This window comes from Fundulus heteroclitus, chromosome 5, assembly GCF_011125445.2.
Source record: "Fundulus heteroclitus isolate FHET01 chromosome 5, MU-UCD_Fhet_4.1, whole genome shotgun sequence".
Classification (NCBI taxonomy): Eukaryota; Metazoa; Chordata; class Actinopteri; order Cyprinodontiformes; family Fundulidae; genus Fundulus; species Fundulus heteroclitus.
In genome coordinates this window covers 5,444,656-5,461,735 of record NC_046365.1, presented here as the reverse complement: position 1 = coordinate 5,461,735, position 17,080 = coordinate 5,444,656, and the positions used below count along the sequence as shown (strand labels likewise).

The 17,080-nt window shown below is 41.9% G+C and overlaps 1 protein-coding gene across 1 annotated transcript; it reads left to right on the top strand.

Moving 5' to 3' along the window:
* The first annotated feature begins 1,282 nt into the window (after positions 1-1,282).
* Positions 1,283-16,797, top strand: srp68 (signal recognition particle 68). The gene is made up of 16 exons (XM_036136768.1): positions 1,283-1,440; positions 1,985-2,051; positions 2,436-2,549; positions 5,007-5,202; positions 5,370-5,452; positions 5,560-5,669; positions 5,772-5,851; positions 6,414-6,554; positions 10,063-10,161; positions 11,232-11,296; positions 11,535-11,688; positions 11,813-11,907; positions 13,332-13,461; positions 13,533-13,608; positions 13,729-13,781; positions 15,260-16,797. Exons 1-16 carry the CDS (start codon positions 1,353-1,355, stop codon positions 15,485-15,487), a joined length of 1,779 nt encoding a protein of 592 aa, XP_035992661.1. The 5' UTR covers positions 1,283-1,352; the 3' UTR covers positions 15,488-16,797.
* The last annotated feature ends 283 nt before the right edge of the window (positions 16,798-17,080 follow it).

The following is a 17,080-nucleotide window of genomic DNA, read 5'->3' as shown; positions in this document are numbered from 1 at the left end:
AAACCTATATAATTGACCAGTGGTCTCAGCCTCGATAACCTGGGCAAGTAGCCGTGATGCACAACTATGCTGCATGATTAAGTCATTTTTCGACAAAAAAATCTGCAATTTCGACATGTTCAAACATCAAGAATTATAGCCACGTTCATAACGTTTGTAAGAAACCAAACTGTTTGTAAATCCGTCAAGAATTCAATGAGATAAGAGTATTTGTGTTCGTGCTGATCACTCACCTTACATTAGGTACCACAGAGCACGCCTGAAAGCTTGCCTGAGGCAAGATGGCCGCCGGTGATGACGTTTGAGACTCCGCCGTAAGACATCTAGCCTTTATTATGGATATCTATGTGCAGAGCAGGCTGGAGTCAGAAGACCTGAGTGGTCTGGAGGGTTTATACGCTGATAACAAGTCTGTGATGTATTTAGGAGCTAAGCCATTTAAGGATTTATAGACTAACAGAAGTATTTTAAAGTCTATTCTCTGAGATACAGGGAGCCAGTGTAAGGACTTTAGAACTGGGGTGATGTTCTCTACTTTCTTAGTATTAGTGAGGACGCGGGCAGCAGCGTTCTGGATCAGCTGCAGCTGTCTGATCCACTTTTTAGGCAGACCTGTGAAAACACCGTTGCAGTAATCAATTCTACTAAATATAAACGCATGGATTAGTTTTTCTAGATCCTGCTGAGACATCAGTCCTTTAATCCTGGAAATGTTCTTCAGGTGATAGAAAGCCGACCTTGTAACTGTCTTTAGATGCTTTTGGAGGTTCAGGTCTGAGTCCATCACTACACCCAGATTTCGGGCCTGATTAGTGGTTTTTAGCTGAAGCAACTGAAGCTGTGCGCTAACTTTTGATCTCTGCTCTATTGGTCCAAATATTATTACTTCTGTTTTGATTTTGTTAAACTGAAGAAAATTTTGGCACATCCACGTATTGATTTCTTCTAGGCATTTACTCAGTGCCTGAACTGGTCCATAGTCACCTGGTGACATGGTGATGTAGAGCTGTGTGTCATCTGCATAGTTATGGTAGCTGATGTTATTTTTTATTATCTGAGCTAGGTAGACGATCATCCAAATCTCGTCTGTGGTGCATTCCTAATGTCTTACTGGACTTGTTATATCCCAGATATCAACTGGAAAGAAGACATTGTGGATGATCAATATTCAGCTGAATACTTTGTTCGTTCGTTGTATACTCTAATATTTATTTATTTATTTTGGGAGGGGGGGATATAGTAATCCAAACCTCGCGAGACTAACCTACGTCCCCACCCTCCTACCTTATTGGTCTGCTGTGTCTGTGTGCTCGAGCATGTGTGCGTTTCAGGTTAGCCATTAGCTTGCAGAGATGGCCGCAGACAAGCAGAACGAGGCTAAACCTTCTCCCACAGAAGAAAACAAAGAGAATGCACAAGAAGGAGGACTGGGCTTGGAAAGTATCCTTCACTGGACGACGTTGCTCCTCTGAGGAGTTATTTTTTTTACGGAGCGAAGCTGTTTCTGGTTCCCAAGCTAACGTTAGCTGCTCGGTAGTTAGCTCGCTTAGGCTACGTGTCATTTGACTGTCCGTCTAGACGTGAAAGGCTCGCTGTGTTTCTTTTCGCTTGTGACATCGCAGGACCCAAACCGAGTCAGTGACGCGGCACACATTTAGCCCACGTTAAAAAGAAAACATAATGCGTGTGCTTTTTATTTTAAGTTTAATCAGTTCTTCCCCTTTACAGGCTGAGCCTCCTGGTTCATTCATGCGACACAAGAGTGTCCTGCCATCTTTAGACGTGTCCATTTACAATACATTCAAATTAAAATGAATAATTGTCTGCCTACAGTCCTGTTAATGACCTAATTATTTGATTCTAGCGTGTTGACAGAGAAGGTTGTGGTGATCTAGAGCCAACGTTGCACACAATCTGCCTGTCCTGACCATGTCCTCTGTGTGCGCTGCTGTACATACAGTTATCCCCTAACTCTAAACCGCAGTCCTGCAGATCATCAAGGAGTCCCAGCAGCAGCATGGCCTCAGGCACGGAGACTACCAGAGATACAGGTGAGCTGCCGTCTTCCCAGATTGACGTCTAGGTTGCATAGACTGGCGATCAGGGTCTGTGTTAGTGACAATATTCGGCTCTAGCTCCTCTTCAAACTGCCTGTATGTATTTAGAAGCCAAATATTTCTACATAGATACGCAGACTTAAGGTGTAATGGTTTAATCCAATGAGATGCAACAGTTTCCATTATGGATACAGCTGTTATTGAGCTACTGCCACTTGCTTTTCCTCATGAAAATCTGCTCATTATTGAGGTAGCTGAAGAAAATTCAAGAGATAAATTGTTTTAAAATAGATATCTGCAGTGTGTTGTCCCTAAATAATAATAATTTAAAATCATCTTAACTGGTTTAAGTGTAAATACCTTTGTTGTTCATTGCAGGGGCTACTGCTCTCGCAGGCTGCGTCGCCTCCGGAAGACTCTTGGCTTCAAGATGGGCAACAGACACAAGTTTGTAGGAAAGAAAATCACTGTGGACATCCTTTCTGATAACAGGTTGGTAATGAGCGGCATGTTATGGACTTCTAACTCTTGTTTGATCGTGCCATTTTATAATACCGCTGTTCTTTTTGGCAGTTAAATCAGAAAACTATTACAAGCTCCTAAAATTATGTAAACACGCCTAATGAATAAAATACATCAGACGATGTTTCAAGTCATTCAGAAATTTTGTAAAATGTATGAGGGATACATGGGGGGAGAAAAAACATGGAAATGGAAATTCAACAGCTCTGCTAATGTCAGTTTCTCCTTTGAATAAAGCTTGGTGCAAGTAAACGCACGTCATGATCGGATTATATGATTTTGAGCCCAAATAAACGGTGCAATCAGAATGCTTTTAATCTGAATGCATTTTAATCACATGAGGGAACGTAGCGCATGTAAACAAGCTCAGTCATCAACCAGCTAACAGCAGCATTAGACGAGCTACCAGACGTTAGGCGGCACCCTGAAGCCTGACTTCGGCCGTGCAGGACTCCACTCACAGCCTGCGAGCCCAGAGCTGTTGGCGTTTCCTCTCTTGAAACGGTACAAACGTCAGATATCGTGACGTCTTACACTGCCTTTAAGCTCTCTTCACCCTCATCAATGACTGTGTTGTTTCTGCTCCTGTCTCACTGTGGAGTTCTCGTGCCATGCCAAATCTAGCATGTTACTTATTTTTTGGTTTTGTGAAGTGCGACGTGCTCCCTCACCTTTTGAGGATTTGGTTCGAGGCGTTTTCTCTGTGCTGTCATTTATAGAATTTACTACAGAAAAGCAACATTTGAAAATGGAGCCTCCGCGCTGTTTTTATTGATACGTTGTTGTAGCCTTAGTATGTTTGCAGTTTTTCTTTTATTTCTCCAAATAATGTCAGTATTGTGTTGGCAAAAAAAAAATACCACAGTTGTAGCATTTTTAAAAACCAAGATTTTTATATAATTTATGACTTTCAATTTACATTGGTCCAAATAAAAAGATGCATCAAATAAATGGGTGTCTGGGCGGTTGTCAGGAGGAAGATGAGAGATACCAGAGACTTTCTACAGGGTTCAGGTCAGGGGCCTTTACTGGCCAGTCAAGAACACCATGATCACCATGTACCTGCTTTTTGTACCTTTGGCAGAGTAGGCAGGGACCAAGTTATGCTGGAAAATAAAAACCAGCATCTCCATACAGCTTGTCTGCAGAGAAAAGCATGAAGGGCTCTAGAATATCCTGGTAGACGGCTGCATTGACTGTGGACCTCAGAAAACACACCGAACATGAACCAGCAGATGACGCGTCACCCAAACCATCACTAACTGTGGAGACTTCACCCTGGGCCTCAAGCAATGTGGATTCTCTGCCTCTCCTCTTTTCCTCCAGGTTCTGGGACCATAATTTCCAAATGAAATTCAGAGTTTACTTTTATCAGAAAACAGGACTTTGGACCATTGAGCAACAGTCCAGCTCCTTTTCTTCTTAGCCCACACTTCTGACGTCTCTGTCTCAGGAGGGGCTTGACAAGAAGAATATTACATCTGTAAGCCATTGCTTGTATTCGTCTGTGTGTGGTGGCTCTTGATGCAGCGACTCCAGCCTCAGTCCACTCCTTGTCAAGTGGATCTACCTGTAGCTGGTTCACCTTTTCCTACCACACTTCTTCCTTCCACTCAACTTTCTGCTAATATGCTTGGATCCAGAACTGTGAACAACCAGCTTCTTCAGAAAGATCTTCCACTCGTTGTGAAGGGTGTTGATGACCGTCTTCTGGACATCTGTCCAGTCAGCGGTCTTCCCCATGAATGTCTCCTACTGAACCAGAGAGAGAGACAGTTAAGAGGCTCAGGAAACCTTTTCAGGAGTTAATTAGCCGATTAGAGTGTGACACCATGAGTTTCCAATAATTAACGTTTTTTTTTTTTACAGAATTCTAATTTTCTGAGACACTGAATTATGGTCTGTAAGCAATAATCATCAAAATTACAAAAAATAAAGGCTTGGAATACACCACACTGTGTAATGAGTCTATATAATAGTTTCATTTCTGAGCAGACTGTCAAAAATATTGCACTTTTACGCAATATTCCAGTTCTTTGAGATGTACCTGCATATAGCCCAATGGCAAATAAACAGGTGGCGGAAAGCCAGTTGCGTATTCACAAATCCAGTGATTAGAGCAAAAATGGTTGTGGGAGACTGACTGGTAACAGCTTAGGAAATTGTTGCTTGTTTATTATTAAAATGACTAGATACACCTGGACGCGTCACCAGTTCAGAAATAACGGTAAAAGAAATGATCAGATCTATTGAAATGACGCTTGACAACAGCTTGATATTCATTTTCCAGCCTTCTGTCATCAAAGGGGATCATATAGATTGGTCCTGAAGGTTGCAACAGTTGAACATCCAAACTGCGTCAGATGTTATGAAATGTATGTCCACTGGTTTCTAAGTGCAGCCGTCTGCCACCTTTCCCCCCTACAGGTACCTGTTGCTGGTTTTGATGGAGGCGGAGCGTGCATGGAGCTACGCCATGCAGCTGAAACAGGAGGCCAACACGGAGCCGAGGAAGAAATTCCACTTGCTCGCCCGGTTACGCAAGGCGGCCAAGCACAGCGAGAAGCTGGAGAAGCTGTGCGAGAGCCACCGCGTTGATGCTAAGACCAAACTAGAAGCACAGGTATGCTAAAGAAGGTAGCGTTTCATCGGTTAATGAAAGGAGAGCAGCTACAAAACATGAAAGCATCTTGTTCTTTTCTCTCCGTTAAAGTTAAAGCGTATTCTACTGAACTGTTTTCTGTATAGACTTGCAAGCATTTTTAGTCTTTACTGGGGTTTTTGTTCTAGGCCTACACTGCGTACCTGACAGGGATGGTGCACTTTGAGCTGCAGGAGTGGAAGCTTGCCATGGAGGCCTTCAACAAGTGCAAGTAAGTTTAAATCGAACTGTATTTGCTGTACAGGGGCTGAATCAGTGGATTCACTTTTCATTTCAAGATATGTAAGACGAAAAGTGTTCCCCTCTGTTTCTTACCAGGACCATTTATGAGAAGCTGGCCAGTGCCTTCACTGAGGAGCTGGCTCTTCTGTATCGTCAGCGCGTGGACGAGATCTCGCCCAACATCCGCTATTGTGCTTACAACATAGGTGATTAGCTCTTATTATTAGCTTATTATCAGACCCGTACCGGAGTTCAGCACCTCAACCAGCCATAAAGCTTTCTGATTGAATTTCACTATGAAACTACAGGGGACCAGAATGCCATCAATGACTTGATGCAGATGAGGCTGACTGGTGGAGGAGGAGGCATGATGGCTGAAAAACTAGAGGTGAGCGCAAAGGGCTTTTGCATCATTTAACAACAAGGATGTCCCAGTCTGGATTTAATGTCATAACTGGTTTAAGAATAAAGAAGTCCCAGCGTGTTACTTATTTATTTTCCTTAACAGCAATGTATGTTTTGCGTCAGCATGAGTTACTGCAGGATAGTCTGGTACTTACTATCCAATTTGATACATAAAGTCAGTGTTTAGTTAAACTCACTTTTGCCCTTACATGTTTTCATGTAGAGCAGTTAGCTAAAGTCTTCAGCCAATGCTAGCGTGTTTACTCTCTCTTTGGATATTACTTCTCACTAACCTGCCTCCTAACATGTTTCAGTGACGTTTCTGTTAATCATGTGGACAAAACTTAAACAAGGTTATTTTTCTTGCTTCAAAAGCAGAAGTTTGCTTTGAACATTATAAAATTGAATCAGTAGTATTTCAGCTGCTCTTTGGTTAGCTCTCCCCTACACCATTAGCAACAAGTAAAATGCTAAATGTAAAACACAAACTCTGTTATTAAATATCTGCTGAGTTAGTATTAAACTCAGAGTCTCTCCTCTCTCAGGCTCTCATCAATCAAGCCAGAACCAAGCAGGCGGCCACGATGAGCGAGGTGGAATGGCGAGGCCGCACCGTGCCTGTGAAGATCGACAAGGCTCGGATATTCCTCCTGGGTCTGGCGGACAACGAGGCCGCCATCGCCCAGGTCAGGTTCTTCTTTTTGCGTTCTTATAGTTAAGACATGGAAACGTTTTCACCCAACAAACACCGTTACTGCATGTTTTAAAAGCTCAAAAATATTTTATATTCAGACAGCACCTTTTAAAACGAACAACATAGCTTCTGCTCCCACAGGGTACTCATGGTTGATGCATGTTTCTGTCTTTTAAATGTCCTGAACAAAGTCCCAGCAGTGAACTAATTGGTTCTTGTTGCATCAAAAGCAAAGCCAGTTGTTCAGTCCCAGATCATAAAACATTTGAAATCACATATACACAAAACAAACGTTTGGTTTAAGTTTTATAAATTTAATAAACTTGTATTAGGCTGGTATTAAAAGACAACATGAATAAATGACTAGTGGTTTATGTTATGCGTGAGAAACGATGAGCTCATTGTTTCCAGAATGAGCTCATCAAAAAATAACAGATGTTTGTATTAAATCTGCTAAAATCTACAACTAAATGAAAAACTAAACTTTTGACTAAGGGAAATGTTTTCTGCTACTGTCAAACATGACAAATCACAAGATGGCTCACTTTGATATGTTTTGCTTTCTTTAGCTTCCTCCCATGTTGGTTAGGATCTAAAAAAAATCATATACCTAAAGCAGATCAGAACACAGTGAAAGTTTATTTTATTCTACAATCTTAGACATTAGAAATGGTACATTATGATTTTTGTTCTTGTCGTAAACATATTTTCCGCACAGGTTTGAATAAGGTAATTTGCACAGTGTGTGTAGGTAGATGGCCACTGCCTTATTCATGTAGACTTAGATGGATTCTTCTTTTCTGCGGCCGATTTAGTCCATTGGTACATTTTCAGGTTTATCTTGTTATAAAGAACTTTTAACATATGGTCCCCATGAGGTCAGCTTTTCCTTTGGAAGTGACGACCTTTAGATACATGCGTGCTCATACATCTTCACAGATGACATGGAAGGTCCTCCAGTGTGACTTAATGAGCTGCTCACTTATAACCAAGCTTGTAGCTTCAGTTCAGTCCCGCTGTCATTTGATGGGTCTTTGCACAACACACTGAAGTTTCTACTAACACCTCTTTGTTTTATTCGGTCAATGGTGATGTTGTGTTTCCAAAGATTTTTAAATAAATGACTTACTCAGATTTAACTTCTCAGTCACTGATGGGGAAATGGTGAAAGGATAATCCAAAGACTCTCTGACCAGCCAGTAAACAGCAAAACGAGAAGTTTTACCCAATCAGGCTGAACAAGCCTTCATCAACTTGGTTAAAATTGGATCATTCTTTTAGCAAGATAGTTTTCTGGGTTTTTTTTATGTGAATTTCCAAGATGATGTGCTGAATTTCCAGCATCTGTGCCTAGGGGAAAACGGCCAGTGGCTCCCCGGACAGAAAAGCTTCAGGCCTGGTCGACTAAGTGTTGTGAACAGATTCTGTCCACTGGGCTGAAGAGGTGGATGTTCAGAACCGCAGGTCCAGAGACTTTCAGGATTTATTCTCCTGTGATCTATCTGTAAAATGTAGCCGTCCTGACAGAGGCCCTTCAGACAAATAGTATTTGAATACATTCAGGAGTGATTAAAATAATGAAACATTAATATTAATACAATGTGATGCTTCCCGTGAAGTTTTTACACTCTAGTAGTGAGACATTTTTCCAACCTTCTCCATTTCCTAATCATCGGTGCAGTTCCTGAAACTGTCATTGCGTGGCGCTCTCCTTTTCTAAGAGTCGCCTGTCCCATCAGCATGATCAAAATTCCTTCCTCTCATCTTTCAGCCGTCCTGTAGACACACCTGTTCCACCCACAGCCACTCAGCTCTCTGGCATGTAGCGTCTCTCATCACACAACTGCATTCTGAGCATTTCAGCGGACCACACCCGGCCCCAGATCTCTGTGGACAGATCTGTTTTAGAAAATCTGACCAGCTTTCAGTTTCAAGTGACAGGGGGGCAGTTGTAGCATTACAGACCCTGGTTCAGCCAAACCTGGCTGCTACTAAATGTAAGCAGAGGCTTTTTTTTTCCTTCTAGCAATAGGACACTTTATCACAGTGTAACAAACATTTTAAGCTTTCCTACGTGTTACCCCTGATCCACTCTCTGTAGGGTCAGAGAACATCAGGTCAGGCCCTCAGACGCTGAGCAACCTCTCCCATCTGCGATCAGATTATGTGTCCGGCCCAGACTGAACAGCCAGTGATACCCAACAGGTTCAGCTGGTCATGCTGGGCTTTGGCAGGGTGTTGGTGAAAGTCTGTGACTCAAAAGCAACGTCACAATCCTGGGTGGATTAAAGCCGCTTTTGACTCATCTTTCGGTGGTTAAAGCAACAAGGAAGGTGCTTGTAAAATTCCTTCAAACTGCTGCTTCCTCCGGATTGTCTGGCCTTCGAAGCATGAAGAACAAACACATTTTTGTCTACCTAACTCTGAGCCTTTAAATAGTTTCAACCAATCTGATTTTATCAAGCCTTCAGTCACCCAGAGCAGGGAGGGTCAGAGAGAACAACTGAATAAACCCTTCTTTAATTCCCATATCTAAGTTATCTGGTCCTCACCATGTCCTGAATTTGGGTAAATACAACTTCAGATGACTGACATACAACGCCAGATCCTGTCATTGTTTGACAAAAATAAGATCACGCATGGGAACTCTTATTGCAGTCAGCATTAAATATCAGACTCCTAGAAGAGCTTCTAAGGCTACGTAGACTTAAACCTGCTGAATAGTTTTTGTAGAGTCCTCTGCTCCTATTAAGGCTCCCACATACTCTGGTGTGCTGTGTGCATACTGTGAGCCGCGCTAACACTTCACGGACGCTCTACCCTTCATAGTAGAGCGTACTGTTTACATTTCCTGTGGCAAAATCGTACAATTCCCACACTTTCTGCCAGTGGGACGAAGCGGTGGAACAGATGATAAAATGTGGACTCGTATGTTGGGGCCTTTAGAGAGGCTCATAGTTAATTTATACACCCAGTTTCAACCTAAACTCTTAATTCTAACAAAGAGTAAATACACACAGTTTCAGGCTTTGTTCTTCTTAAATAAGCAGTTTTCATTAATGTCAAAATTAGTTGCTACTTTTTGCAATGACTCTATTCCAGTTGAGCTAAGCTGCTTTCAAACAACATAATACAACTTACATTTTCCCCCCCTAAGATCGGAGCCTTTTTCTGAATACTGTCAATGAAACGCTGGAGAACAATCCTGGTATTCAGAGATCTGAAACTTCACATGAATGATGTGCTGGAATGCACCAAGAGCCCGCCTGACAACATACCTGTGCCCCAAAGTTCGAAACTGTCACATTCCTGCTTTTACCGCAACAATCTTTAAAAAAAAAGAAAAAAACAGTGCAAGTTTTGCCCCTAATATCAAGAAATATTTGCAATAATTTTTCATGTTGATTTATTGATTTAATGTTAGTATCAGCTGAGAATCTTTTCTTCCTGATCTGCTGGAGAGTCCACCATAGTGGTCAACTGGTGTTTTTCTCATGCAGGCCGTTAATGAGGAGACCAAAGAACATCTGTATGAGACCCTGTTGGCTGAGTGCAGAGACACCATCCAGGCTGTGAGGGAGGAACTCAAGAGCGAGGCGGTAAGATTAACCTGCAGAGCCTTCTGAGGGGATGTACGAGTCTGACTTGAAAACCGAGACCCCGTCCACTCGAACACTGATCATCTGCAAACATTTTCAGAGTTTTTGAGACTCGTTTTAATTGTCCAAAGTGAACAGTCTTAAAAACTCAGGTTTTGTTTGTCCCCCATGGTTTGGATACAAACATTGAAACTGGTTACAGTTGCTTTCAAAAGTATTCACCCCCATTGGCATTTTCCATGCATTGTTGCTTCACAACCAGGAACTAAAGTGGATTGTTTAAGACTTCACACCATTTGGGTGTGGTGGTGACAGAGGGGTAGTGCACCTTTTTTTATTTTTTTATTGTGAAGCAAACAAGCAAATAGGACACATACATTTTAGGGTACATAACTATTCAACCCAACCCCAAAACCCTGAACTGTGCGGAGCCTTTTGCAGCAATTCCAGCTGCAAGTGTCTTTGGATCAGTCTCTCACATCTGGCCACTGTTTTTTTTTTCTGGCCACTCTTCCATAAAGCCCAGCTCTATGGAGCGAATGGCTTATTGTGGTCTGATGGACAGTCCTTGAATCTGCAGTGGGGTCCTGCAGCTCCTTCAGGGTGACCTTTGGTCTGGTTGCTGCCTCTGATTTATTACCTCCTTTAAAAACATTCAATGTACAGGTTGGAATGTAACAAAATAGGTGAAAAGCAAAAGGGGGTGAAAACCTTTTTTTTAAGGCACTGTTGACAGAGGCTCACTTTGCACATGTCCACTCGTTCTTTATGTACAATAAACCACAACAGGAGCTGGTTTTCCTTTTGTGTGAGTGTTTTTTTGTTGTTGTTTTTTTACTGTTTTTGCTACAGTTTTCATTAAACTTCAAATGTACCTCCTGGTGTAACGTAGGTACCACAACTTTCTTTTAGCAGAATCCCAGAGATAATCTTGTTACAGATTTTTTACAACTTGGAGCAAAGCGCATGCATTCTGAGTAAATGCCTGGAGTAATGTAGCTGGGGCCTGAAATTGGTTTGAAGAGAAATGTGAGGAAAATAATTCAAAGTGATACTTCTTCTGCTTGTAGAAACAGCGTGAGAGAAGCTCTGATAATGAAGGTGGGAAAGTAAGCAACCTTCAGTTCCTGCACAGGTAAAGAGACTTGGCTGCCAGCTTCATTCACAAAACACATTTTACTCATGGGTTTGTATGATTTAAAATCACATCCACATTGTTCTTTGCTGTAGCTGAGCAGTTAGTGTTTGTGTAATTAAACAGTTTGTTATTATATTAAGTGACAAACGAATGATAATGTGTCTGAGTAAACAGAGTCCAGGGGTTACATCTTCCTCCTAGTTTTAACCTGATCCCTGCCGCTCTTCTTTCCCAGTTATCTGACCTACATCAAGCTGTGCACATTGGTGAAGAGAAACGAGAGCATGGCTCACACCCTGCAGGCTAAACTCAAGGAGACTGGGGCCGACGAGAACAAGAGGGGCCCCCGTCCACAAGACCTCATCCGACTCTACGACATCATCCTGCAGGTAGGCATCTTACCGAGGAATATGCAAGGAGCTGCAGATGCATGTATCACAAATTGGTTGTTGCCCTTGCTCGGCCCCAGTGATACCTGCTGACTTTCTGCTTTTTATCTGTCCATTTCTGCAGAGTCTGGCTGAGTTATCCACCCTGCAGGGGCTTGAAGATGACCACACCTTCCAGAAGGAGGTGTCCCTCAAGACCTTGGTCTACAAGGCCTACAGGTGCGTTTTCTAGTGTTTTCAATATAACCTCGAGTAGAAGAATTTCTAAAATTCATCCTCTGCAGGATAATGCTGTGTAACAACAAATCGGAGGCTATTGGACTTTCGCTCAGCTTTTCTTGAAACTTTTTGACACCAGTCCAGGGGTCTTTGTCAGTTCTGGCAGCTCACACTGGAGCACCTTGTAGTTGACCTATTTGGACCGCTGCGCACATTGAGGAAGCTATTAGTCTCAAAACTGAGGTTTACCAGAAGCCCACACACACAGACCAATATCTGTATATTGGTTCACATCACCCACTGAAACACAAACTCTCTTATCAGAAGCTATCTGCCAACATTATTCCCTCTGCCACAGAGGAGAAACACAAGTACATCAGGAAATCACTGCAAGCTTGTGGTTATCTGAACTGGCTGTTTTGTCAAATCAGTCAACAAAGGTGGCTGAAAAAAACAACACAGAGACACAAAATCATTGTCATTCTATATGTGTCAAGAGTTTCTGAGAAACTCTGGAGAATTTTCTCCAAACACAACATACCAGTAAATTTCAAACCTAATAACACTCCCAGACAAAAAAGGGTTTATCCCAAAGACAGAACACCCAAACCAAAGCTGAGCGGCGTTGTGTCTGCAGCCCAATGCAGTAAGGACTGGTCAGACTTCTACATTGGAGAAACTAAACAATAGCTACAATACATGGCACAGCGAAGGAGGGCCAGGAGCTCAGGGCAAGATTCAGCATGCTCCTCAAGAACAAAGGAGACTCTTTTAATGACAATGATGTCCAGATCTTAGACAGGGAGAAAAGATGGTTTGAAAGAGGGGTGAAAGAAGCCATCTTGGTTAAAAAGAGAAAAAAACATCACTAAACAGAGGAGAGGATTGAGCTTCCACCTCCCCAGTGTTTACAGCTCAGTCCTCCAACACATCCAAGGAGATTACATCAGCATCTCATCATGATACAGGTGACCATGTTCTCCACTCACACCAAGCAATAGCTTCTGACCACCCAGGACAGTGGTGGTGAGTCAATGATTTGCTTCTGACTGAGAATGCACCTAGAAGGATGGGCCTCCATGTCTTAAAAAAAAAACAGCAGCGCTCCAACTGCAGGTTGCTCAGTGTGAGCTGCCAGAAATGACAACCACTCCTGGATAGGTGTAGAAACATTTTCAGAAAGAACAGAACAAAGGTCTGGTTTCCCCTGATTTAAGGCTATTTGCTCATAACTGAGAATTTGTTGTGTGGTGTAGATATGTTGCTTTAGTTCTGCTATGTCTGATTATTTACAAACCTTTGACATGTTTTGGTGTCAGCATTTGTTCTCATTAAGAGTCTATTTTTGGAGAGCAGACTTTTGTAAACCTCTGTTCATTTCCTACTCCATGTCACAGTAGACTATGTCCCCCTTCTTCTGTCAGGTGTTTCTTCATAGCTCAGTCTTATGTTCTGGTGAAGAAGTGGAGTGAGGCGCTGGTTCTGTATGAGAGGGTGCTGAAATATGCCAAGGAAGTCCAGTCAAAGGCCAAGAGTCTTAACAATGTCCTCAAGGTTTGTACCAGCATGTGGGTTCACAACCAGTTCTTTTCTGGATCTGTTTAAAAACCTTTTAATGTGTGCAGGATCTCCCTGATGTCCAGGAGCTCATTGCTGAGGTCAATGCTGAGAAATACTCTCTTCAAGCTGCTGCCATTTTAGGTGAGAGTGCCACAATCAAGTAGCACTTTTCTAGATGGCTTTATAATATAGCAGACAGATCTCTTCTGTCTTTTGCGTGGTTTTTCTGTAAGATTCTGAGGAAATGTACTTCTGTTTCAGACACTGATGAGACCCCTGAAGTGAGCTCTCAGCAGCAGGTGAAAGATAACACGGTAAGAAGACAGAACTAAGAATCACTGACCACATGAAGGCTTCAGGCTCTAAACATTCATGTCAGCAGCTGCATCAACTATATATAACCGAAGTTTAATCAGTCTTTGAGTGCATCTGATCATCTCACCTTGAGGGCTTTGCACAAATATTCCCACCACTTAAATGTTTTCATGTTACAGCTATAAGCTATAATGTTTTTGCTGGATTTGTGTCCAACACTTAATTCCAACACAGTTTTTACAGATCAGAATCTGGAAAACGTATTCAGTCCATTTCCTTCAAAACTAGCCTAATTAGATAAATTGCATCAATCTGTGTGTAATTTAATGCCAGTATGTATCCAGCGGTCCTGTGAAGGCCTCAGAGGTTTATTGGACATTACTGGAGAACAAACAGCATCATGAAGCCCAAGGAACACAGCACACAGGTCTTTGAATTTTATGGCCTGTATGCAAAAAGGCTGTTCCTAGAGGAAAACTATGACTAAAAAAATATCCTAAACACTCAAACCCATGTTGAAACATGGTGGTGGAAGCATCATTCCTTGGTTCAGGAAACTTTTCAGAGGTAATGGAAAACTGGATGAATACAGGGCAGTCCTGTTAGAGGCAGCAATAGACGTGAAACTGCGGCAAAGGTTCACCTTCCAGCAGGACGTCTCTAAATATACAGCCAGAGATGCCATGGAAAGGTTTAGATCAAACCATATTCATGTTAAAATGGCCTAGTCAAAGTCAGACCTAGATCTAATTGGGAATCAGTGGCAATACTTTAGTTGATGTTCACACATGCTAACCTGCCAATCTGATTGAGCTTGAGATATTTTCCAAACACCACAGAGAAGTCTCTAGGCTTGGAAAGATAGAAGAGCCATACTCCAAACGCCTTGCAGTTGTAACTGCAGCAAAAGGCGGTTTTGGAAAGTATTGATTCAAGGAGCCTGAATAAAAAGGTCACACCTAATTTTTCATATTTCTATTTTTAAAAAAAAAAACGTTTTTAAAGCTTTGTCATTTACTTTCCACTTCACCATTGTGTTGGTGTACCAGATGAAATTCCAATGAAATACATTTGGGATTGTGGTTGTAATGTGAAAAACTTAGAGTATGAACACTTATGCAAGGTACACTGAAACGGCAACATTGCACCTTTTATATAAATGAACGTCTGTAACAATTACATTCCTTAACAGCTTGCCATAATTCTGATAAAACTAAGCACTTAACTAAAATCGTCTTTCTGTGCTGGTTTTTAGGTCAATATAGATCGTCAGTAATAAATCATGTGAGAACTTGGGTGTTCTAGCACAAGGATGTGTCCATAAGTAGCTTTTGATATGACCTACAGCTATTTACGCGTTGTTCTTGTGGGCAGTTGAAACAGTACAAAATGTACCATGTTATGTGGAATGAAGGAAATGTTGGCTGCAACATTTGTTCTTGCATCCCATATTAAATAAATGACTGCTTTTCCTCAGCCTCTGTGTGAGCACCTGGACAACTTTCACCTGGACAAGACTCTTGTGGGAAAGCACCCCAATCTGGTCCAGTTCCCCCCTGAGTTCCAGCCGATCCCCTGTAAGCCTCTGTTCTTCGACCTCGCCCTCAACCATGTGGCCTTCCCACCGCTGGATGACAAGGTGGAGCAAAAGGGCAAGGGCGGTCTGACCGGCTACATCAAGGGCATATTTGGCTTTGGCAGCTAAGCTAAAGACCTGAACATGAAGGCAACAAGGGCCAGAATTGATCAAAAACGTGCCTATTCTCAACATTGGTGGAGTCTGTGGTCCTTAGGAGGGCGGAGCTAATCTGACCTTCAGAGTGAGATTACAGAGAAAAATACATCTGCTTCAAGTAGCAATATGACCCATCCTTGCTTTGGTTCTGTAATGCCATCAAAGCAAGTAGACAGGATGGGACCTTTCAGTTGCAGATCGTTTCTGAAATGGAAGAGCCAGCATGCAGCTGGTTTCCCACTTCAGGGACTGATTCAGCATTGTTCAACGTGAAGGAGTCATTTCCCAACGCCTGAATGAAAGACCAGATGAAACCAATTAGTTTGAACAGATCCACGTCTGCTTGCTCTGCTCTTGGCAACTTGGACCCATTTAGATATCGACACGATTCAGAACCAAGCAAACATTTCCCATCTTGGAGCGATCCAAGGAAGCAGATATGTTGATCCAACACAATGGATGAGTTGTTTAAATATGGAAGATTCTTTGGATTTTCTTCTTTTGCCCCTTCTGATCTACATCAGTCCATCCATTAATTTAAGCTCTGATGTAGTTAATATGGATACACTGGCAGCTGACCAGTAAGAAAACCAATAATCGTCTTTACTTTCAATCAAAAATAAAAATGTTATTTTTTTTTTTTTATTTGGCTCATTAGGATATTTGAAATTCATGTAATTCAAGGCTTTCGGTCCAGCTAGTCCAGGTTTAGGTTTATGCAATGAACTGGCCATTTTATTAGTAGTATATTACTTGTATTGTGCATATTCTACAGGGATGTGTTAACCTCAGTGTCCCTGATCACATTTTGTTTAGAGCTGAAGCTCCTGCTGGAGTTTTTGTCTGCAGGAGACATTAAGCCATTGAGCTTTTAACAGCCTTTCATTCATCACACAGCCACGCCTCATGGGATAAATGTTTTTACAACATGAATAACATGTCTGCAAGTAAAGAAATGTTCCAGGCATCTGTTGCTACCCATTGTTTTGGAAGTAAAGAGCAGTACTTCTAAAACAATCCGTCTGATTTCCTCTCCTCTTTTCTGGACCTGGTTTCCCTGTGATACCCCTGTTAGAGGAGGGTTTTTTTTTTTAATGCTCGTAAAATTTGCTGTTTTTGTTTCTGTTCTTTTCCTCTCTGATTGTTTGTATTGAACAGTTAAGATGTGCTCCTCCATTAGCTCAGAAGAATCTAAGTATCAGTGATTGTTGGAAACTTCTGTGAAAAGAATAATGGGGATGTGTTTCCAGGCCCATGAATAAAATGCATTGGAACCAAAATGTGTGTTCTGTTGTTTCTTTATCATTGTGAAAAGATGCTGTGTGGATGGATAAAATGCATGTTTTTGTGATTTTAAAGGGGGGGGGGAAGTCACACTCAAGATAAATAATTGGCTGTTCAAACTCAACCACCCTATAACTTCTTAAACAGTCATTTTAAAAAGGGATCAGTGCAGTAGAAATCACTTTAAATGTCAGAAGAAAAACCAATTAAAATTCAGCTGAGCTATTAGTCTTTGCTTAACTTCCAAGGAATAACATATGGATCAAACCGAAGGCAGTC

What these genes read in the sequence shown, in the direction of transcription:
- srp68 (XM_036136768.1), top strand. Translation starts at nt 1,353, where the DNA reads ATGGCCGCAGACAAGCAGAACGAGGCTAAACCTTCTCCCACAGAAGAA. An exon ending in AGGAGGACTGGGCTTGGAAA is followed by an intron (nt 1,441 to 1,984) that starts GTATCCTTCACT and finishes TCTAAACCGCAG; the next exon opens with TCCTGCAGATCATCAAGGAG. An exon ending in AGACCAAACTAGAAGCACAG is followed by an intron (nt 5,203 to 5,369) that starts GTATGCTAAAGA and finishes TTTTTGTTCTAG; the next exon opens with GCCTACACTGCGTACCTGAC.